Source organism: Danaus plexippus, chromosome 23 (assembly GCF_018135715.1).
Source record: "Danaus plexippus chromosome 23, MEX_DaPlex, whole genome shotgun sequence".
NCBI classification, from domain to species: Eukaryota; Metazoa; Arthropoda; class Insecta; order Lepidoptera; family Nymphalidae; genus Danaus; species Danaus plexippus.
In genome coordinates, this window is record NC_083551.1 from 1,908,892 (window position 1) to 1,934,226 (window position 25,335).

Here is a 25,335-nt window from a genome sequence, read left to right on the forward strand (position 1 = left end):
AATAATCTTTGTACTCGATAACAATAGCAAATCGTAAGCACGTCATTATTAATATCTAACTGAACCATATTTCAAAGTCCACTCGGACGAAGTCGCGGGCAGTAACTAGTTATTATAATACAAACACAAATTGTTCTAGTTCTTAGCAACAGATGGTCGCTGGCATTAATTTGACGCCATAGAATATCAATTTGCTAATAGCGCCGCTCTGTATTTTCTAGGCCATTGTAATAATGTTGAAGTTGACATTGCGGGAGGTTCTCAATTTTTTTTAGGCACAGTAAGGAACGATAAAAGTGTTAGAGAATTATATCAATGGTGAAATGAATGACCAAATGAATGAGTGACCGTCAAGATTTTTCTTTTGTATTCTCTAATCTCTCAAAATATTTAAAATGTTAGGTTCAATAATCAAATCGACATAATATATTCGTTTTAAAAAACTCTAAATGCATTATTCAGGGTTATACGTTCGAACAAAAGTGAACGAAGCAATAAACCAACATCGACAACCCTAACTGTTAACAAATCGCAGGTTAACCGTTAACCATCGTTTTGTTAATCCGACAGTTAGCGGATATCCTGACTGTTGCTTATCTGAAAATCGGATTCATAGCCATTGATGTCCAGATTAACAAGAATGGCACAATAACCGCGTGAACTGTTCGCACGTGCGATTACTATATATTTATGGATACAATTTTATAAATCATACAATTTAAAACTTTAAATCTATCAGCATAAGGTAATTTTTCTATTGCATTACAATTGACACATGATAATAAATTATCTAACATTAATTGAACCTTATTTATATGACAATAAGGTTTACGCTAACCAACGAATTCTGATTTATATATAAAGGTTCAAAGGACTTGAACAATGGCGGTCGTAACTAATTTTATCAAAACATTAGACACTGTATGTGTGTATGTATGTATGTGTGTATGTGTGTCACATAAAATAAAATATTCGTCGAAACAGAAGAACATTGACAAACAGACATACAAAACCACTCTATAAAATAATTATATTGAATCTAATGATGTCTGTCTCGCTTTACCTCAAAAACATATATATATATGAGGTTACTGTTGAAATAAATGTATTGAGAAAATAATATATTCTGCAAGTTCACGTTTGTATTTAACTCGGCTATAAAAATATTCAATACAACCGCATTACACGAGCTCAGTGTTTGAGACTGTTTAGGAACAAAGAATGAGGAAACGAAATGTCTCATTAGTCAGTTGTTAGAATTGTTTCCATGCAATCACGTACTCAACTTACTGAACTTCGCTTCACTTTATATACAGACCTAGTATTATTATTATTATATTAAAATTCAAAATTAAAACAACCAGAGATTCATTGAATTGAAGTGATAGTTTTTCACAATACAACCTTCTTGATGTCGCGTATAAAAATTACAAAACAATCCAAAAATACGGCCATTAATGTTGATCTTTCTCCGGCCGCTCTAGCTGAAGAAGTAAACCAATCAGCTGATTGTATTAGTGTCTCTGGAGGTGAAAGAGTTCTGCAACGCCCATGATTCAAATCAACTGCTGGAAGTTGAAAGACTATTATAATTTTGCTAGCTTGTCAGTCCTTTTGTATTTTTAATCACTTACTGATATTTAACGTACTGGAGCACTTGATATGGGAAATTTCGAGCTTTCATTGAAAAAACATTTCATCACGGAACTTTTTTATATGTCGTTTTTTATAACCAGCTCATTTTGAACAGACTTAGCGTTATACGTGTACGTCATCTGAGATCGTCTTTAATGGTCCATGAGGCGCAGAATATAGATTTGGTCCAGATGTAGCCGTTCAGATGGCGATTAACAGAAGCGATCTTCAAGTTTTAGTTACTTAACAATCTTCATGGTATTTAAGGTAATGAAGACTATTTGCTGACGAGATATCTACAAGACCACTTTTCATATCTTCGGTTATATATTAACACTTGCTTGCTGGCTTAAGATGGTTGGGTTACCTACTACTATTTTTTTTATGGCTTCATTGACTTTCACTCTGGAATGCACTCAAAATTCTGTAAATAATTATAAGGTATTAAAATACTATCCACTCGTGTTTTTTTCAATTTGGCGTTAATTAAATATCCCTAATGCATTTCATATTCTTATCAGATGACATATTGAATGAGAGGGATGAAATAATACAGCCTTCAAACATTTCATTTTACTTTAACCTCACAGACAACAGATTTTTTTCATTTATCATCAATTATAATTGGATGATGATAACGATGAGAGGAGATAGATGATGATGTCCTTACTGCCTTATCTCATATAGTTGATTGTAGCAACGAGGTAATAATAAAGTCAATAGGATAAAATCGTCTTATTGCCATGCCTTCATATTCACGCCAGAATTCGCAATCGGAATAACCCAACTTTCTTCAGAACTAGAGCCTGGTATCCAAACTGGCTCTCGCTGAGTTGTTCATGTCATTTTGCTTTAATTCTTTCGTGTTATGGACCGAACTGTCCTAAGAGCTGACTCATTACACTTACGGCTCACGGCTTCACAAACCTTCGCATGTTTTTTGGCAACAAAATTAGATGTCTTCAAATTGTATTCTTCTCCAAAAACCTTCTAAATGATCTTCTTCAGTTTCTGGAGATTTTGCTTTTTTATGTCTGACCAAAGCTCTCTAGACTACTTTTCATTATAAGGAATCTTTAAGGTAATTCATAAAATTGTCCGTTATTTTGGTGTCATCAAAGAATATTCTTCATTCACCTTCTTTATGCCAGCGCCTATATTTGGAAGAATTGTCATCTTCTGCTTGATCAGGGGTAGTTTGACTAACCATGGATTATTTTTTATGCAAGGTGAATAAGCCACGTAAGACTTTGATATAACGTTATCTAAAAATACCAAAATCTAATCACAAACATAACCGAAAAGTATTTCATTTAAATATCGAAATATTAACAGCAAACAAGTCGCACGATTGTAGAAATCTTTTAAGTTCGGAAGGGAATCTGTCAGTCAACACCGGAGACAATAAAATATATAAAGCATTTCTCCACATAGGATAATAGTAATTATAAACAATCGGACGTGACGTCACTCGAAGGAAATGCACCATGTCGGTGTGGGGAGGACGTCATTCCCATAGCAGATACAGAAATAAAAACCACCATTTAATGAGCTCTGGAAGACATCGAAAGACCAAGTAGGGTGAGACCAATTTAAAATAGTCAATCTATAAACAGCTGTTGACGAAGTGTTGGCTTTGCTGTATTTTTTTCTCTCATTATTATATTAGGCGTAATACACATGAATGAATTATTTTTAATTTCAACAAAAGAGGTTTTTTTTTTGTTGAAGGAGAACTTCATATATTTTTATTTGTGGTTGACGACGATTGTTATTTAATTATAAAATTTACTAACCGGTACAGAACTACGGTATGGTATGGTTCCTACTTAAAACGTCCCATGCATCCACGCCCTAAGGTTAATGAGCTCCAGACAGAGATGGCGGTTGTAACTATAAAGTTGTTGTGATATAAATGCTGTAAAATAAGAAACTGGACACGTGTTCGCTAATTGCATAATAAAATCTTTGTTTGCATGTCAACTCAAGATTTTTAATTCATTTAAATATATATAAAATAAACATAAGTCATCGTTTGTTTGTCTCTTTAGTAACAATTCTAAATGTCTTGTAGTAAATATGGCCTATAATTAATAGGTTATATGGAAAGCGATTACATGATATAATTACAAAAAAAAAACAGTGATTTTGCTATACTTGGTTTTACATTGAAAATGACGGACAAGGTCGCAGTCATCGCCTAGTTTGTATTCACCAAGACATACAAGTTACGTTATTTGTAATGTATGTACATATTACTGCGTACGAATAACTGTATTTACCTCAATAACTCTTATAAACTGAACTAAGTCAATAAATAGATAAACGTAAGAGCATTCGTTTTTGTTATAAGACGAAGACTCGCGAAACTATGAACTTTAACGTGACATAAAACCTACAGTACGGACGTGTGTACGCATTATAATGTCACTTCCTGCTAATATTATGAATATGTTTGTATTTTACTTCATTATTTTATCACGTATGATACATCGAACAGTATGCCTATCACAAGTTTCCATCGTATGACAGTTACCGTACGTACGGAACGTTTCCCGTTTCTTGTTCAGTAACCAACGTTAATATAATAAAGTGCGATAATTTATGTAGTAAAATATAAATGAATTCGTAAGTAAGTTTGTTTATATCTTACAGATACAATATACAGTTTCAATCGCAAGTAGATTATATTAATTTCAGGCGAATCCGAGTGCAAGTTATAGTAGTTGTAAGCGAGCGTATATAACTATTTAAGTGTTGAGTTCGTGATTCACAATCGATTTCCGTCGGATGCCACTGACTCATTGAACATGCTAATTACCAGCTATAAGGTTCTATGGAACACTATGCGTCTTCTGAATTAAAGAAGGTACATATACATATATATATAATATACATCTCCAAAAACTTTGACAGTTTTAAAGCCCAAGTTCTACTTTTTGAGAAATTCTTTTAATAAGATAATTTTTCTTTACTTATGTATGTATACATTATGTATGTTATGTATGAATATAATTTGTTAAGTTTTTGTACACTTGTTGTTTTGTACACACTTGTGTGTACATGAACGATATTTGTTGAAGATGTTGGGAAAACATGAGCCGTCTGAGAGCTTTTAACGAAAATGCTGCCTAAAGTCTTTAAGATATAACAAAATAACATACGGTGGAATTGTGTATCTTATATAGGCCTACAGAAAAGTCCGCGGTGGCATATGTCTATACCTTAAGGATAACATACTATATCCATTTTACAACTTTTAAAAATTGGCATTCCTAAAGCGTTTATTGGAAAGCTATTTACATAAATACGGTATTAAGTCTTATCAAAATAAGTTACGTCGTTTTCGAGCATACATCAGTATCTGTAAATTACTTTTTAAATCATTTAAATCGGGCGTACCGTTTGAAGGTTATTATAATATAAGTTTAATAATTCTAAAAATTAAATAGGCTATTTTATATTTTTCGTAAGGTGCCCGTGCGAAGCCGGGGCTGGTACCTAGTATTCTATAAAGAGCGTTTCATAGCCGTCACAATTCAACACTTCCTTTTAAAACGTCACCCGTACAAAGCACCCTTTCGTAATATCACACTTTAGCATTTATAAATCAACCCTTTGAACTTTTCCTCCGTTAATATGCAAATATTCATAGTAAATAAAAACATTATACTGTCGTTTAATTATCTTTAATGTAACTATTTCTATCGCCTCATTACTAATATTTCGTATATATTTAATTATAATAAATAATTAGAAATTTCTTCATTAAAAATTGTTATATGTATATAATCTTTCATATATGACATTGCTTATCTCATGAGAGGATCAAATTTCATCTATCAGTAAAGTACCTTTTACCCAACACTTAACCACCCGTACCGTTAAATTCTCGGAACAAAAAGAAATGTATTTTATTATTACGTTGTAAATTAACGTATGTAAAATTTTATTCTAATCGTGTCAGTAGTAATGGAGTTATTCCGTAGCAAACACACACGCGTTTATTGTATACGAACAGCTGACGTTATTTAACATTAAATTCAAATTTGCTCAAAGAAAAATAAAATAAAATGGCCTAGCTGATACTTTTTCAAGGAAGAAATAATTAATATGTCACATGTGAATGTCTCCATCCTTATATAAAACTTTTATCCGATGTGGCAATACCATATTAGTGACCATCAGTCATTTCCAAGTTACTTGCCAATCAATTTTATCCGTCAATCAAACCTTCCTTCGACTTCCTTTGTGACAATCAAAGAAGCTTTTTAGCTTTCACGATAGAAATAATAAAAGACGGACAGAAAATACAATAAAATATGAAAGTTCAGTTACATTAAGTATAATTATGTTAATTAATTCATGGTTTAGGAACATTATATATAAAAAAAATATCTGCATTATTTTGTACATTTATTTATGAAATTGCGACAATAAATATAAAAAAAAAACAATTAAAATCCCAATCTTAATTTTTTTGCGACGATTTCAACCAAACATACAAATAACGACAAAAACCGGAAAAAAATGGCACGTCACTATTGACATTTACTTATATGTTAACTGTTATTTTCTTTTTAACGAATTATTACAATGTTGGCCGACTCACGTATATACATAAGCTCTTCGTAACGTCTGTTACGTTCAACGAAACAAAATTTCTAAAAAATTATTTAATTTTAATACAGACACCTCAAATCATAAAAATCTGATCACTAACTTAAACATGAGACTGCAACGGAACATGAATAAACACATTATTACCTTAATTGTTATTTCACGATTTATATTTTAGGAATAATTTAATTATTTATTCTACGTCTTTATATTAACATATGAGTGTTGAAAACGAATATGTACTGCATAAGCTTTGTATAGTTCATAGACTAAACAGTCGTACTCTAACAAGACTAAAAAATAAGAAAATCGATCTATGGCATTAAAAATTAATTACACCATGTATTTATTGTTTTCATTGATAATTATCACATCACGAGAGTACAGTGAGCGGACGCCGGATATCCTGTGATACTATATTTTTACCGTTGTATAATTAAATGCAAGCTCACTAACAATGTGTGAATTAATAATTGCGAATTTTCACTCATGGCCGCCTTAAATATGATAATGGGTTTCTATTTGCTTTGTAAATTTAAGTTTCGTTAATTAAATAACGAAAAACAGATAACATTATGTAATCAATATTCTTGGCTGTATGTTGATGACCATATTTGAAATGCACTGATTAGATTTAAAAAAAAATTGTCTTTGGCTATATATTTCTTATAAAACTTAATACTCAACAATCATTACATATTGTTCAAAATTAAATAGTTCTCAGATAATAGAAACTTATATTTAAGTTATAAGTTAGTATAAATTTTTAGTAATATTAGATTTTCAGAGATACTAAAATATGATAATTCTATGACTAACCAATCCCTTTAATAATTTCGTAGTTATTAAAATAGCCATAGCCATGAAAAAAAACTAAAAAGTTTCCTTTACATGTTCAACAGACATGATGTATAAAAAAAAATATTTCTAGGCAAAAACATTTACATTAAAGATCATATTTTTAACTCTTTCCAAATACCACATTTCTCATATTTTTCTACCATTCACTGATAAAAAATTAAATTTCAAATGTGATGATCTTCTGTACATTATATTGGAAAAAGAGATGAAACCTCTTAGCATTCAATGGATTCACCGTGCGGGTGCCGGGTCCATTGCGTTGCAGGGAAAGAAACTTCAATAGTGCCTGGGACTTGTTACCCAGGTGTAGGTTTAGGACCCCCCATCTAATGTGAGTTAAACGCTCACCTCCACCATTTCCTCTCTCTACATAACCAAATTTAAAAAGAACCTACTAGGGCTGCCTTCGAAATATGTTCTACGAATGAATTGATATTAGTTCTGGACGGACCCATTCATGAATTGTATAGTTTTGAAAGAGACATAATTAATAAAAGGTGAGTCATTCAATGAAAGTGAATAATAATTATCATTATTATAAGAGATGAATGTGGAAAAACCTCTGACAATAATATTCTGTTTATCATTATTAAGAAATTTAAAAAAAATACATACACACACACACACACACACACATATTCTTCTTGTCATTATAACTATTTTTAAAATACATATAACATATATTAATCAATCAATATTTAAAAATACCTTCATTTCATAGTATATACCACTTTTTTTAAAATAAATATGTGTAAATGTTTTAAACAAGTGAAAACATATAAATATAAAAGTTTTCTGCAGCAGATCTTTTCTTAAATACAATTACACCGTTGAAGTAATCAATTACTTGCAAAGATATAAAATAAGTAAATAAAGAATATTTATATATAAATTTCTTGTTTATTGTTATAAAAAATACAATTTTTTTTGAATTAGTCACAACAATTAATAGATTAAAATGACAGATGTATATAAAATTTGTAAGAGATTAAATTCTGTTACAAATTTTATTTTCATAATACATTATAGCATAATAACATTGAAAAAATTTTACTCTAATATTCGTAAGAAATGGGTCGAACCATAGTTTTATTTCAATACCTTTCGAAAACTATTAAGGAACTGTTGAATCATCTTCCGACATAAATTAAATATTTCTTATTAATGGCAATAAATTTCTGACGAAGAAAAAATCGGAATATAAAAAAACGGAAGTGTAACAAATTCAGCAACTTACTTATTCCATGGGCATCGGCGCTATCCTTTGTCAGGGCTATTAATATTGAGCAAAACACGAGCCAGCACACTTTAATGCAACCACAATCAAACATTTTCACACTTGAAGTTCTTCGGAACATATTGCACGAAAAACTAAATTTATCATCAAATAGATGAACTTTACATGCTTGTATTACTACTTTAACTTATAAAGGCACTAAATAAACAACATGACGCCGACCAGGTCACTCTGTGTAAAAGTAAACGAAATACGACTAAGGACTAGCACCAGCCCGAACTCATAACACTACAAAACTGTCAACTGACGACAGAAGTTTGTAACAGTAGATGTATGAAGTTGTCACGATTTTGAATTGAGAACTGTCACTTGTCAATGTCATAGAGAAGATATAAAAAGTTTCTGAGGAAAAGACAATAAAGAAACGTTCAACACTACTTGTAATTAAAATAAACAAAGAATCAGGTATATAAAAATATTTAATTAACATTAATTTTTTTTATATTTTTATAACGAATATAATTTTTTTTTGCTAGTTTTTCTATAAAGTGGAATAAATATTTAAATAAAAATGAATAAATGTATTCAATTTCATCTTTGAAGAATTATTTACATTATTTAGTAGTAAAGCGGTGGTCCAGAATCAATGGATCCTCCTGGATAGGACGGGGAACAGAGTGGAGAAATGTAACCCAGGTCGTAGTGACAAGCGTGAAGATATTGCAAAACATTAATAAAGTTTAAAATACCGAGCAGAATATATTTTCAGTTTTAAGATGGCAAAGTCATTAATTACCTTTAAGTAGCAAACAAGTTACAAGTTATATACCTATATCTAGTGGCTATAAGCTGGTAACACACAAACGTAATCAAATGAATGAAGTTTCAATAAAATTGTTTCACAGCGGTAATCTGACCAACACAAAGATCTCTTCTACAAACTTTTACAGAAGATCAGTTTCATTTGTGTCCTCACCATATTATGTAGGCGTTTTTTTTCGATTCGTTCTTACCTGATGAAGAATCGGTAGTACAAGTCTATGTTTCCATAACTCTGGTGCTTGAGACCCTGTTCACGTTGAAGTAATTTACACAAAATAGCGCTATTTGTTTTAAAAAATATTTATATTTAGTTTGTTGAATGTATAAAATAATTTAAAAATTCCACATAAATCCGACATCAATAACTTTGTTTGTGATGGAATTATTTCAATAGAAGATTATTCAATACTGCCAAAATAAATGCATACAAGGGTTTAGTTTTTAATGACGATAAAATTCCAAAATTGTATAAATTTATTTATACAATAATTTTTGATTGTTTTGTAAAAACTTAATTTAGTACAAATGAAATGAAACAAACATACATTATATCTCTTTATGTTACACCGCGTCACAAAGTCAACAGCTTCGTCACGAAACTTTCAACGTTCATTGAATAAATATATACATACATTAAAAAAAAAAGTTGCTCAAATGACTATCAATTAACGAACTACAGGAAATACGATATAAAAATTATAACTATTTGTCAAAATTTATCCCATACCTATAATCTAAATAGTATATGAACTACTAATAACCGCATTATATACAACAATTAGGTTCATGTATCTCGAGCTCGAGACACGTTCTGTGATAACAACTATTTAATCGGTTTTATTTACCTATCTTTACATAAGGTAGTTTATATAAAAGATAAACTTAAACTACATCACAAATCTGCCAAACAATATCACTGGATTATTATATACATAACACAGCCAGGCGACATCTAGGGCACATTGAATAATGAACTTAAACACTTTGATCATAAAGCTTATATAGAAATGTATTTCTTTTGATAATGAAAAATAAATGTAACATATTTAATTACAACTTACATACTTTTAGTTTTTCATATAATATATTTGTATATATATTATCTTTAGTTGTGAACCAGTTATGATAAACATCCGAGCCAATGTAATAATTGACTCAGCCAACACAAAATGGCATACATAGAAAGATTTTAATTATTTCTGACACAATAAATGCATAGGTATAGATAATCCTTAAAATCCCCAGCGTAAAGCCTGCAAATTTGTTGTGTGAAATATTGTACAAAATCCTGTGTTCCGATTAAGTAAATTCATGTACATTATCAAAGTTGCAGCGTTTGATGACGTCACACATTAAATTCACACACCTTGTCAGAGAAACATCAATAAAAATGTGGAGCGATCAATTAAATGAATCAAAACGCTCAAAAAATATAACGTATGACCGGTTCAATGTGCCCGCACGAACAGTCACTGTCACTTCACTTCACTCACACTAAACTAAAGGCGTGTCCATATTAAACTTGTACACATTGGCACACACATTATCCAGATTGTCTTTGTTCGTGTACGGTGGACATATTTTTATTTTTCTCACGCGACTATCTGTGTACATCTCTATGACTCCCCACTGGCGCAGTAGTTTGAGACAATTCCGTATAGCGTCTGTAGACACAGCCTCGCCTGACGACATACAAATTTATTTATTATACATTACATTTATATACATTTTAAATAAAATTTTACATTCATGAAAAATATTCTATATGTTACACCCAACCTATTAAATCTTTGGCACATCACTTTTTATCTTTTTTCAACATCTATGGATATATGTAGCTTCAATATAAGCAATGTGTATATTATCGATCTTCCATCTCTCTCTGACACGCACACAAAAAATTTCATTAGACAGAGATAGAAGGTCTTATATTTTTAATACAAAAGTATCTATTAGAGAGAGATGGAACTTGAGCCGTTCTCTCTTACACGTTATGTTATAATACTATAAAAAAGAGATGGAACATTTTATGGGCTGTTTATATTTCTCACCGTATATCAACTTTCCCTGGCTGGTCGCCTCGAGGAGGCTGTCGAGCGCTGTCTTCACTAGCTCGTTGACGGGCGACTCACACACACAACGACACGCTGTCGAGTAAGCCTCCAACAATGGACGGATCGTGCGAAGGAGACGAGCACTACAGACATAAATAATGATTAAAAGTGGGATACTTAGACTATTACAGAATACTTTAGAGGAGATAAGGAGATTAAAATTACAGGAATAGAGCAAAAAGTGTATGTGATATTGAGTATTTGGGGGTTATGGCAAGGTTATATAAATTTTTGCCATTTCCCTTCGCATTTCTATCAGGATTTTTTCTGTACGTATCTTTGGTCATTTAAGAGTTATCTAAATAGTAACAAAAGGCAGTATGTCACACCGTTCAGCCACAGCTTGCTTCGTGTTCCCGACGGTGTATTTAATGTCCGCGCTGTGGTGTGATGCATCGTCTTCATCCTCCAAGGTCTTAGCGAACCTTCGCGCCCAACGTTCTTCTTCAAGCACATCCGGTTTCTGAAAAAAATCCGATCAACAATCAATTATTACCATAAAAATGAATAACTGCTAAGCTTATAATCAAATGCCAAGTCTTTCCACGATTTTTTATTCTTGGTATTAAGTTTATACTCTGTGGCACTTTATCATCAAGTTATATTCTCTATGATTATTAACATTTTTATTTTTTTATAATAAGTCATCTGTAACTAAAACCAAAAAAGTTTTAAGAATATTCGAAAATTATGTCAAAATTTCATCTATACACAGAAAATAAGTAAATATATATATATATATATGTTTGTATGTCCACCAACCTCCATATTAATGAGGACATCCGCCTGTAACAGTTCCTGCACCGCCTCGTCGAGTCTCTCCTCGATCCTCTTGCAGGGCGCACACAGTATGAACTCCTGGCTGAGTATCTCGCTCAGCTCCAGGGCGGCCTCCATCAGCTCGGAATGTCTGATCGGCAGATCCTCGCCTTCCTTGCGTATTATACTCTCGAGGGCCGTCGCTGAAATTATATATTATTTATAATATAAATATATCTATATTACTGACTCAAATTAATTAAAAAAAAAGTATTTAGTAAGCCTATATAAGGAGTTTGTTCAGAGCTGAGCGTCCATCCGCTTTGCGGCGCTCGTGGGAGTTGGCTCGCAGCTCGGCGCGCGACACATTTTGTTTTCGTAATTGACATACGTCTGTTATTTGTGTATCGTTTGATTTGTTGGTTAGTAACGCGTTAGGTGATCTCGACTTAGCTTTCTTTACTAAAATCCCCCTTCTTACGCTATATATTCGTTCATTACACATATATTTAACTCAACATTTATTTACATATATTTATCAACAAGACACGCGACAGACTACAGATGGCGCTGCCGGTTGGACATTTGTACTTCATTTAAGCCAAATTCCCAAATCGACTGAGTTCAACCAGTAGCTAAATCTAGTTTCTAACAACACGGGTGTAAGATTACTACTAAAAAGTCGTGATGGCCTGGAGGTTAAAGGCCCGCCTCTCATACGTGTGGGCGCGGGTTCGAAACCTGGCAAGTACCTATGTGATCTTATCCGAGTCATATGTACTTTCTAAGAGTATTTAGACACCACTGGCTGGAACAGGCTACAGCAAGCCTTGGGGTTTAAATAGAACCAAAAAAGTGCTGGTGCAGAAGGCAAGGGGAAACTACTGCAACTATCTTCCTATGAAAGCCACGTATACGGATCACTGATACGTGATGACCACGGCGAGTCTGCAAAGACTCTTGCGACGATGATGATGAAGATTATTACTTATACTATTTTTTTTTACACCTGGCGATATCATTTTATATATTTTATGTTAGTATAAAATTGAAATTAGATCCTTACCCACGATAGCTGAAGCGGCGTAGTGGGCGACAACCGCGTTGGCGTAGTATGAGAGCTCTAAGGACGCTGCCACAGAGCTCTGAGGTTTGACGACACGCTTCGCCCCGGATCCCTCGCAGCGGACCAGTGAAGTACCGAGGGTCTCCAACTGATAGGACGATAATTAACAAATCAATCAATTTGAAAGACAAACAAACACGACGCCATTATTGAATTCCATAATCAAACATACATGTATACCGAGTGTAAAAAATGAAATTGTAACACACAAACGAAACCACTCAACACGCGTGCCCATACCCGAACTAATATGACTCAATACAACACACACACACACACACTCCTATTACCAAGAAAATAACTTGTCATCACGTGTGTATATATATATATGTGTATAGATCCCTTACCGCTCGCGCCACCACGTGTCTAGTCTCCCCGCTATACCCGAGGTCCCGGCCCGCGGCCCGCAGTGCTGCACCCCTGGCCCGCACGCTCTCCTGCAGCCCGCTGATGGAGCACCCCTGCCTCTGCTCCGTCAGCAGCACGTAGGATACAACGTTGGTGCACATCAGGGCCGTCGATTGAGCAGCATCTGTGTACATACAGCGGTGTCTTGTAATATTCATTAGGTATAATAACAACGATTAAAGAAAGTTTCCATCGGACAGAAACTTAAGATATATCGTAAGTTGTAGCCGTGATGTAACAAAAGATTATTTAGAAGATAAAAATGTCAATCTCACCATAGACGAGATGTCTGCCGATGGCCTCTACCATCATCTTGTGGTCCGTGCTGACGTCATTTCCGTATAGACTGCTGTGACTGTGGTTGTACAGGATCTGGCGGTCTAGATTCTCGGCCAGGTTGTCGCTAGACTTCAAGGGCGCTTCAATCGGGGCCTTAAGATAATTATACCTTTGGAATGATGTTACCAGCTCCTAAAAAACATAAAATAATTGAAAAACAATGTTTACTTCAGTGTCACTATCTTGTTAGATAAGATAAGAAAAGGTAGATATTCTATATTAACGTTTCAGTGAAATCGTATTGTTAAAAACTAAATTATAATCTAAGGTATCAAGTCATTATTACAATTCAGAGAAATAATTTAAGGGAATAATTATAAAATATAAACTATTAACATGCTACTATTTTAACAATAACCTTTTAAGTAAATAAAATACATCGACAATTCTTTCCGCTCAGCCAATTTTACTAGTTATCATGTTCAGAGGGAATTCTTTATATAATCTAACTTAACAACCTAACCTAACATCCTAACCTAACAAGCTAACCTAACTCACCTTCAGGGATATAGGCTGGTTGAAGTCCACTCGTATGCTGCCATGGTTGGTGTTCAGCGTCATCCATATTCCTCGCAGCGCCGACCAGAACGTCTCCATCTGCTTCGGCATCCCGAGCTGTTCCCTCACGAAGTTCCCATCCACCAGCTTATCATAGTTGAGGGTGACCGGCACCAGGAGCGCGTCGTCGATGGTGCCGTCCAGGTACGCGTCCATTATCACCGATAAAATACCCGCTGGAAAAAATATCGTAAATATTTTTTTAACAAAATAAATGAAAACCACAAAGCGGTATTTATATATATTTATAATAATTTTTTTTTGTTTTAGGTAAACAAATAATATTTACAGCTTAAAATATCCACATGTACTTAGTACTCCGATTTTAGTACTTGTACCGTAAACAGTTAAAATTAAATAAAAAAAAATATTATAAATGACAAAAAAAAAAGTCTTATTGAAGTCTTGTATAGTTGAATAACATATTTCACCTTAATTATATTTCTCTCATTTCTTTTATCTATTTTACTGTACAAAACGACTTTATACTTACCTACCCTCTATTCCGTCGTCGCAGCAAAAACAAAAATCACTATTAATAAATATACGTATATGTATATATTTTAATTTTAATTTTTATTTCTATGCTTATATCTGTATCTGTTTTTTTCCACCTTTTTTTACCTACTTCCCTTTCCAGTTTCCTCTATCAAAAGGGTTTCTAGTAGAGATCTCTTGAGAGTTGACATATCCTTTGTGGTCACGTTTCTTTTAAACATATTATCTCTACTTTTGGTCCATAAATAAGTTCAAGGAAATTTTGTACAAATCTAAGGTACCTTTAGGCAGCTGTGGCTTCCCAGTCCTCGTTCTCCCGCCCTCGATGAAGAACTCCAGATTGTTGTTAGCGGCTAGACTATTGAGTATGTACGCTCTGAAATATGTGGATTCATTACAATTAACTTTCAATTTAAAGTTAATTAAAATCATATGGTTTTTGTAAATGAAATAAAAAGCTAATTTCTTAAGCATTACATGTAAAATAAAAAAAATATACAACAAATTGTGACCAACGATCTTTTTAATTTATGCTGTAGTCTCCGACAGGCGGAGTTATTCTTGGTGTTTGAGTTGAAGCAGTGGTTTATTACCTCAAAGCAGTTTTGTACAGAGGATCGCCGTGATACTCCGAGCCGTCGACTCTTCTACGGATGAAGAAAGCGCCGCACGCACGGAGGAACCAACTGGAATAATAAATAATGATACCTCATATGAATCGCCTGTATAGCAGATACAAAATCTGTGGGCCATTGCTCGTTCAGGTAGGACCCGGACACCAAAGGCGGCATTAGCACACACCCACCCAAAGAACGGTATCCGCATATTGTCCCCGGCAGCCACCAGGGGCGGCCTTAACCCGGTCAGGTAGAGCGTAAACGTCACGAGGACGTAGTCGAAGTGAGATCGATGGAGCGGCACGAATACTAAGGGTAGACCGGCGGCCTTGGCGCGGCGGAGACGGTGCACGCAGGACGCGCGCGTGCCGCAACCGCCTCGGGCGATACGACGGATAGCCTTGTGACACAACCACGCCACTAACCTGGAACATAGATAAATATTGTTTGGTTAAGGGAAGGTCTCACGTCCAGTGTAATAGTCAAATAATTATTCATAGAGCACTGAACATTATACAACTTAAGGAAAGAATCATGTAGCCTTACGGTCTTCATCAATATAACGGACAGCCTTTTTGATTTATGGACCAAAAAAATTTTCAACACAGTGATAGTCCAAGTAATATATATAATAATACTTACTTTAGTATATTATTAGACATAGCCGAGGATATATCTCTTAATACTTTCATAGCGCGAGATTCGACTTTCTTTTTTGTGTCATCGTAAGCCTCGCTAGTGCCACTCGCTTTTGTCTTCAGCTCTTCCCGAGTGGTGTCTTCTATGGCACGAATGAAACGCTTGTCTTTCGATACCTAAAAAATATTTGTTTTTGACAACGTATTCATGACTGTAAGTGCTTTATGTTTAAAAACTCTGACATTTGGCTTTTATATTATGGCTACCTACTACGTCACGACTGTAATTAAATTAAAACACGTTGATAGAAATATTTTGATAGATTGTAGAAAATTTAAGGTTCTACTGTAGTCTAATCTGATCCTTTAGATATGATGAAGGTCGAATAGCTAATATCAAGCTGTGACCTGTCACAGCCTGCTGTGGCAGGGCTAAGCACTATTTTCTTAAATGGAATTTTTAGCGTATTTGTTTATTAACATGGAGTAATAAGTCTTTAATAGTATTGCTGCCTACTTTGATGTTTTCATTGTTGTTATTTTATCTTTAACGATGTTTTTGCAAATCTAAATCATGTAATATATACTCACGTTGGGAAGTACGTCCTTATAGTCGTAGTTAATGAGATGGACACATTGGGCGAGGTCGCAGAGGTATCGGGAGACCACACCGCCGTTGGCAAACGTCTGTCTGCCGATGTTGAGGATGTTGATGACGTTGCCAGCCTCCTCGGACCTTGGATCTTTCCATGAATCCTGAAAGAATATGTTAATGGTTATGCTTAACTCATATCAGTTGCGAGTCGAAACTGTGGAATGACCGGAAACGATATGTAAAATTCTTGGCCTGACTTGCCCTAAATATAAACATAATAATAAAGAAAATTGTCTTTACTGTCAAAAAATTCCTTGATGTTCGGGACAACAACTCTAAAAGGGTATTTCAATTATCATCTGATATTATTTATCTAAGTTATGTGATATCTGCTTATATACTATTATCCAAAAATATTAAACAAATATCAACAACAAGGTTAGAAATATAAATTTAACTGATATGTTTGCGCCCATGGCATAGATAATTAAATTGAAACTGTATAAAGATTTCTCACATATAAAGTCTTTCTTTTTGTTAATAAATATTTTTGGATAATGAAAAGAAATTCTATTGATCAATATTGTTATAGCAAAAAAAAGGTATATAGTACATAGCGAGTTTATAGTGTAATCGAGGTCAACGCTCTCAGCTGTCATTGGCCAGGCGGAGTCACGCCACGCGGTGTTAAATTTAGTATCAATGAATGAACTATGTGCGATGCGCACGCGCATGCAAAACACAGGCGACACTGTTGCGTATTACGCGGCAAGATTCGGAAGGTATTGTAGCTAGGTAGTGTTTTATCAATCAGACTATAATATAATAAACAATTCGACTGAACTTTTAATTTCGATCGGTTTATTTTATAGTAATGGCAACGTGTCAAAATAATTATTGAAATATTTACAGCGACTACATAAATAAATCGTTGCATTAAATTATTCGGTGTATGTGTCTGACTTCCGTTATGGGAATTATAATCTGTTTACGTTACATACACTTGTATAAATCGAAGTAGGCATTGTTGTATTATAAAACAAAAAATATTTAGTCTATATGATTAGTATCTTCACTTAACTCGGACTAATTTAATAAATACGAGGCATTCAAGAACCTACAATCAATAATGAAGGTTAATTTATGTCTTTTTATTCGAAAGCCGGTCAAGATTAATCATAAAGTAATGAGATCTAAGATTTTCGCGAGTATTCATTTAATCATAAAGTAACAAAAATAATTTCAAAAAGACTGTATATTGACTAAAATATATTGATAATATGTTTATCACGCTAAGTACGACGTATTTCGCGTTTCTCGTTCAACAATCTACGTTAATACTATTAATATAAAATTAATACGATAAAAAACTAAAAACGCTCTGTATACAGTGTGATGACGGAAATTTTTAGTAAGCGCACAGATATTTTATAGGCTATAATATCAAACTTATCGTTCCGATAAAGTAATATGTTTCTAACGACCGCTACAATACTAACAGTATTCAGTTAAGTGGCGCGTGTGACGTCATACAAGTAATTACGTTTCCAGCGTGACATTTAAACTAACACGTATTAATTTATTGATATTTATTTTAACCTAATTATATATAATTATTGAAATCTAAAATACTTTTCATACATGTATAACATAATTACTGTTACTTTAATATTCCTAAGTACATATAATTTAATATCTTTGGTTATTTGATATTTTAATAGTATACATATCAACTTCCCATTTACATTACTTTATCTTAATCCCAGTTATTACCTCATTTCAACATCTCGAACCCAAAAAAAAAAACTATATATAAATTGTGAAGTTTCTTAAACAATACAAAAACATGATTTTAATTAGAATTTTCAAACAAATATATATTTAGCTTAAAAAAAATAAATTTTCGAAATAATTCTAAGAGGACTATCGTTGTTTTTTTTCAAGGAGATATGTCAAATAACACCAAGGCGATAGATAAGTCGAGAGTCGAATAACTATCAGCTGACCTTGGACTTGACCTTCACACAGTTTATATTCGTATGTGATTAGATGTAAATATTGTTACATACTTATTAATTATAAATTGACAATTTTATTTTGTCAATCTGTTCGTCATAATTTTTTTTTGTAGCATATCCTTAAATTTGACATCATCATCATCATCATCATCAGCCTATCGAAGCCCACTGCTGAGCAACGACCTCTTCTCACATGGAGAAGGTTAGAGCATTAATCACTGTGCTTGCTCAAGACGGATTGGCGATTTCAATCTTATAATTTGAAATTATAAGACCAGGTTCCCCGCGATGTTTTTCTTCACCGTCCGTCAGTGGTGTCTAAATACTCTTATAAAGTACATATGATTCGGAAAAGATCACATTGGTACTTGCCAGGTTTCGAACCCGCGCCCTCAGGTATGAGAGGCGGCCCTTTTATCCTACAGGCCACCACGACTTATTTGACATATTTTTGGAAAACTATATTTGGTTATTATTCGACGAATAATTATTGTATATAGAACGTGAATGTTATAAAGAATTTCATTAATTTATGAAATAATATCGACCTTTGACATTGAACTTCCTTTTTGATTATTATGAATATTTTTGTTTATGCATTCATTAAAAGAAACATTTTCTTGTAACCCAGAAAATGCATTTGAATTGTTTTTAATATTACAAACTATAAATTTATAATACATATATGATTTTCTTAACGAATTATTAGATTTCTAAGAAACTTTTCATTATTTAGATAAGTACCCGTAAGTTAAGCTTATCACAAAAAAAACTAGAGATAGATTTAAATCATTCGATATATATATAGAGAAATGTGAATATTTACTGAAACGAAATAGCCACTCGTCGGTCAATTACATAAAAAATATAAACGGCTTCTATCACAACTGATTATTTATTATAAAATTGTGCGAGTCGCAATACACGGAAGGTCAACGGACGAAATTGCCGAGCGGCGAGAACTAACGGGCTTACAAGTATGCATAAACGTGAAAGCATGTGCTGTAACAATAACGTAAACTAGTTATATTTTATTCAACCACTAAAATGATGAAAATTTATTCAATGACAGCTCGTGTAGATGGGCTTTGTGTAACCGTAATACTTATCAGAGAAACAATTGTATGAGAAATTGTATATATAAAATTTTGTACACAACCTTCCGTCGAAGACCTTTGTTTATTTAAAACTGATCCTTAAAATAGAATACATATACGTATATATATTCTGCAACGCAAAACTGCACTACGCTACTCATCCCAAACAAATAAATTTTCTGATACGTACTATATACTACAAGTCTACACTTTTATAAACAACTTCACCTTCAAGCCTTAGGTAAAGCATCGGCTGCAACTTAAACGTCCACTCGCAAATCTACACGAACATGTCCTCAGGTTTATCGATACTTGCTACAAACATTCCAGCATATTGATAGCTTTTATGTATATGAAATTTGTATACACATATAGTTACTAGTGCACTGTACAACTATACATTTCAGAACTATCATGATATTTGGCATGAGCAATTCCTTTGTAAGAAACGAATAAACATATTCGTGTGATAGTAGTTTGATAAGTGTATGTTATTAGTTTTTTCCGTCATAACATGACTCACGGTACGACGTAAAATTTTGTAAGATTTCGTCATTAAAAGCATATGAAATAAAAATGATACGTACCAAAACGTCGTGAAGATAAACGATTCAAAAATGTGCTTTACTTTTCAGTTCTTACGATCATAAGGATAAGAAATATATACATTTAAGAACACTAAATTCTTTTAAATGAAACTAATATTTTTTCGGATTATACTACGCGTATTTTATTACCAAAAAAAAAAAACTACATACTTTCGTATTCGGTTACTATTCAGCAACCGTGATCAAGGGCAGACGAGATGTGAATTCGCAGTGTAATCCGAAAAAATATTAGTTTTATTTAAATTAATACACGCTAAAATCTCAGATCTCATCACCAAATACTTAATCACTGGATTTCCTACAGCGGGAAATAAAGAGTATATAATGTGTTTATTAAATATTATAGACAAAAATTCTAATGTCCTAAGCAAAATTTTCAAAAAAAAAAAAAAAAACTATCGACAATGTAAAAAAAATATCGCGACCTTACGGAAAGTTTTATATTACTTGAATAAAAAGAAAGATTTTATTAAAAATATTGCCAGCCGATACCCACATTATAAATAAAATAATTCATTGCTACTCACATAAAAAATATACCGGTTTATATATAAGTTAATATTCGAGAGCAATAAAAAAATAACAGACTAACATACAAGAAAGGCGAACGGAATGATAAACGAGAGTAAAATATTAATTTCACACTATCAGCTGTTAAAAGATAATTATGGGTAAGACATGTGTGAAACAAAAGAAAAGGCTAGTGATTGCGTCAATGCGTAATCAGTGAGTTTACTGGGACACTGCGAAGCGTAATACACAATTTAATGTTGATAAATAGAAAATCATATTGTTATTGCGAGCAACCATATAAAACTAGTTCCATCCCGCGGTTTCGTTCACTTAGAACATAATTTAATACCACGCTATAGGAAATTAAATCACGATGACGAAAAAGTTATAGACGAATGATTTCATAGCAAGGCTGTAGGTTGTAGACTATATAACGCATACCTACAATCAGACAGATAAAAAAAAACCGGAAGACGATTAAAATAACAAAGATATTAATTAATTTAGGTCAATATTATTTTGGAGCATTGAACGGTTTGGAACAGTTCACAGATAAAAAAAATAGGTAAATCGGTATCTGAGAGTACAAAGCAAAATGGACTTTGCCTCATTAATATGTGATGTGAGTTTCGAAACTTGTCCTCTAAATAGCTATTAATGCGACGCAAAACATCAACGAGTTATTAAAGTTATCGACAAAAACTTTGTACTAGAGCCCAAAGTAAACAAGACGGTGTCGAGGAAGTCGAGGAAATTTTATAACCTGAGATATGCCTATAATTCTGCTCAAAAAATTGAGTGAAACAAATTTATGACAATGACGTCATTATTTCAATGACAAAATACAGAACGATACCGGGTAAGGGCTTACGGAATCGTTCGAAAAAACTTACTTATCGTAGAAATATTGATATATAAATTATACGTTTTTGTGAGGACACCTTTGTATGTAGCTTGATCTGTCCATAAATAAATAAATAAATAAATATATATATATATATATATATATATATATATATATATATATACACATATTTTACATGCAGTCGTTGTTAAGAAATACAAGAAAGTTTACACGACAGTAATCCCATTTCATAATAAGCATATATCACAAAAAAACTTTACTAATCATAAACCTCTTCTAACATTCAAGACGCAACAAGGGTACATAAGTAGGTGACATATTAAGCGATCCGACGAAACGAGTATTCATTACTCAATGTATGTAAATCCTTTGTCATAAGAACAAAAGGTATGTTTTAAATATATATATATATATACAAACCTCTGAGAATTAACATGCGATTTACACATGACCACATTTAAACAAGACCCATTGTGATTAAGGCGATGCTAATTATAATATATTTTTCATATTCTTGAGGGACTATAAAATATTACTTGACGTTTATCTTGAACATCACTCTTTGATATTCTATCGATAATTCTATATCTAGCAAAAACCTGTCACGTGAAGTAAAAAGGTTTAATTAAAATACAAAATACGCGAATTATAAAAAAAAAAAATATTAAGTAAGGATTTTTTTTTTGCTTTGCTATATATTTTTATGATCAATCTTTTAATTGCCATCTCGCAGTCTGTTTTTCGATATTATATAGTACATATTATTTCTCTTAGTGGATATATAAAAAAAAAATATGTCTTATTATTATAATAATCATAAATATTATATTTTTTCTTTCGACATCAACCCTGTTGGGTTTGGTAAATAAATAAAATAATAAATGAAAAAGACAATACTAAGATTTTTAATATATCGCTTGAAACTCGTGCAAATAGTATTATAAGACTGTACAATCTATCACCCAAGTCACTCCATTATCCGGTTGGGTGCGAGTATATGTACAAACACGTTAGCATTACCTTAACTTAAAACCTATATTATTTATTGAAAATCTTATCTCTTCTGGGACGCGATTACATATTTCATGTTAACGAGAGAATAATGGTCAAGTCATTATGAAGAACCTGTTTGGTGACCACGTCCAAGGTCGTTGCCGCCTGGTCGATATTATGTAATAAATAAAAATATACAAAACAGAATCCCAAGAGTCTTGATTTATTAAAATCTTTTTATTTTTTAGCTAATTAATATATACGTATAAAACAATAAGGTAATTAGCATATGTTATTTTTCTCTAACATTTATGAAAAGCTATAAATCTAAAGCGAGCCTGGTCCTGCAAATGACTACAAAAACCATTTTACAGATAATAAAAAACGACAAAGTGTTCAGTATCGCGTTGTAAATCATTGTTAGAAATTATGTAAAATAAAGAAAAAATATGTATTTTTATTACTTTAGTTAATATACATGAAGAATATGCAAAATTCATATATGTTGTCTTTAAAGGGTGAGTTTTGGGACCGCTTTTTTTGCTTATATACAAAATTGTCAAAGTAAAGTTACAATGATTGTAAGACATACTTAAAATCAACAAACCACAGACTGAACACATAACAGTCGGTTAAGCAAATATTGATTTTAAATACTTCAACAACATTTAAACTCTTTAAAGTAAGATCATCACGAACTATTTAAGATTCGTGATGGCCGCGTGGTTAAATTAAACCGTAAATAACCTTTAACCAGTCTATCGGTTACTTTTATCAATGTCATGTCTTTGGCTTTAAGGTAATTAGTAACAGATTAATCATATGAATAGATAAACAAAAATGACATATTTTTTTTTATGTTTACTGTAATATTCCGATATAATACAGACAGATACTATTATAATTAATAATAAATATATATAATCTATGAATTTTATTCCATTCATACAATAATATAAATTTTTATTATTTGTTCATTAATATTTACACATACATCGTGTTTGTTCTCATAAACAAACGAAGCTATCCGCCATTTTGTTTTTCGTCGTTACTTCTACGTTGTCCTTATACGATAAAGTGAAGGTTTCGGGACGTTCTTGTTACGATGGACGGAACGTGATTAAATTTAACAAATATAAGGTCGATAGCAATTTCACAGCCATCTATATCTGAACTATGTATCAAATAATTACAAAATCACAGTCATTGCATAAGAATTTAAGTATGCCGGTGCCAAAAATAAATATATCCGTCTGTTTACTTCGAATATTCATAGACATTACTAAAATACGTTTTTAAATGTGAAACGTGTGGTGTTTTTAAAACTAGCTATTATCTGTGAGTCCGCCCAAATAGGAGATTTGCCAAAGATAATTTATTATATAGTAATAATAAAGTAAAAAGTAACATATAAACTTTCTAATCAGTTCATAGAGCACCCTTGGCATTGACCATAGACAAGTTTTTTTTTAATGAAATAAATTTTTGTTCATATAATATGAGCATTTTTTTATTGAATAAATTAAATTCAGAGTTCATTGAACTTATTGCATTTAAACGGTTGTATCTTAATTGGTATCTAGTATGATCTTAATAATAGAGGGTAATTTTCTTGAAAATCACGTTATTTAAATTATTATAGTCTAGAATAAAATTAAAATGAAATGAAAATTTCAGAGACATTCAAAAACCAGTCAATGAGTAATACATTAAATAATATTACTATAACAAATATATTAGTCTTATTTTTCTTTCAAGAATAAAATAAAGAAAAAAGAAGTGATTTAAAAAAAAATGTGTAACCAGTCAGCTGTCGATAGATCACTTATCAATACAGAGCAGAAATTGCCATAAAATAGGGTAAGTTATTCAAGAAAAAACACGTTCCGACTGGTCGTAGCAAAAAATACTGAAAGTATATCTGGCAGACTGTCGTATTGCCAAGTGTAACGTAGAACTGAACTTAAAACTACTCACCCTAGATAGGGGTGCACATCTTGAGCACGCAAGCCCAGCTGGTGGTCGGACCTCTGGTTGAGGAGGTGGTACTTGGATCTCTTCCTTCAGCCTGTACAGCGACGAAGTCCGTGACTGTCAAAAAATTAAGTCTACATTTTTTTTTCATTTACGACAGTGAATGTCCTTGAAAAATATTATTATTAGGTCACAAATTTTATAGAATCACAAGATTTGGTTGAATATTTTTCATAAAAACTGACGCGAAAAATATTTTTTGTGATGTCTAAAAATATTTATATGGAAACATAAATAGCTCTTGGACTTAGGATTATAAAATAAGGTAAAAAAACTTAGCCTAGAAATAGAACTGAATAAAAACATAAATTTGAAATCGAAAATAAGTCAGGAAAAATAAAATATAAAAAAAAGACAAAGTGGATGAATTTGAGGGTAGG

The 25,335-nt window shown here is 32.4% G+C and overlaps 2 protein-coding genes across 8 annotated transcripts in view; both read right to left on the reverse strand.

Moving 5' to 3' along the window:
• The window catches only part of LOC116774882 (disintegrin and metalloproteinase domain-containing protein 19), a 50,918-nt gene extending 42,128 nt beyond the window's left edge, over window positions 1-8,790 (reverse strand). Inside the window, exon 1 of the mRNA XM_032667662.2 lies at window positions 8,354-8,790. Coding sequence (XP_032523553.2) covers window positions 8,354-8,474 — 121 coding nt within the window. The 5' untranslated portion in view covers window positions 8,475-8,790. The remainder of the gene's footprint in view (window positions 1-8,353) is intronic.
• A 927-nt stretch (window positions 8,791-9,717) lies between these two features.
• LOC116774945 (glycerol-3-phosphate acyltransferase 1, mitochondrial) overlaps window positions 9,718-25,335 on the reverse strand; it is a 35,743-nt gene continuing 20,125 nt past the window's right edge. For all 7 annotated transcript variants that reach the window (XM_032667737.2, XM_061524115.1, XM_061524114.1 and 4 more), the window contains 14 exons: window positions 24,899-25,012; window positions 16,824-16,988; window positions 16,237-16,409; window positions 15,783-16,019; window positions 15,571-15,663; window positions 15,259-15,353; window positions 14,420-14,655; window positions 13,858-14,053; window positions 13,522-13,706; window positions 13,115-13,262; window positions 12,052-12,251; window positions 11,619-11,752; window positions 11,227-11,372; window positions 9,718-10,857 (listed from right to left, as the gene is read on the reverse strand). In XM_032667737.2, coding sequence (XP_032523628.2) covers window positions 10,670-10,857; window positions 11,227-11,372; window positions 11,619-11,752; window positions 12,052-12,251; window positions 13,115-13,262; window positions 13,522-13,706; window positions 13,858-14,053; window positions 14,420-14,655; window positions 15,259-15,353; window positions 15,571-15,663; window positions 15,783-16,019; window positions 16,237-16,409; window positions 16,824-16,988; window positions 24,899-25,012 — 2,310 coding nt within the window. In that variant the 3' untranslated portion in view covers window positions 9,718-10,669. The remainder of the gene's footprint in view (window positions 10,858-11,226; window positions 11,373-11,618; window positions 11,753-12,051; window positions 12,252-13,114; window positions 13,263-13,521; window positions 13,707-13,857; window positions 14,054-14,419; window positions 14,656-15,258; window positions 15,354-15,570; window positions 15,664-15,782; window positions 16,020-16,236; window positions 16,410-16,823; window positions 16,989-24,898; window positions 25,013-25,335) is intronic.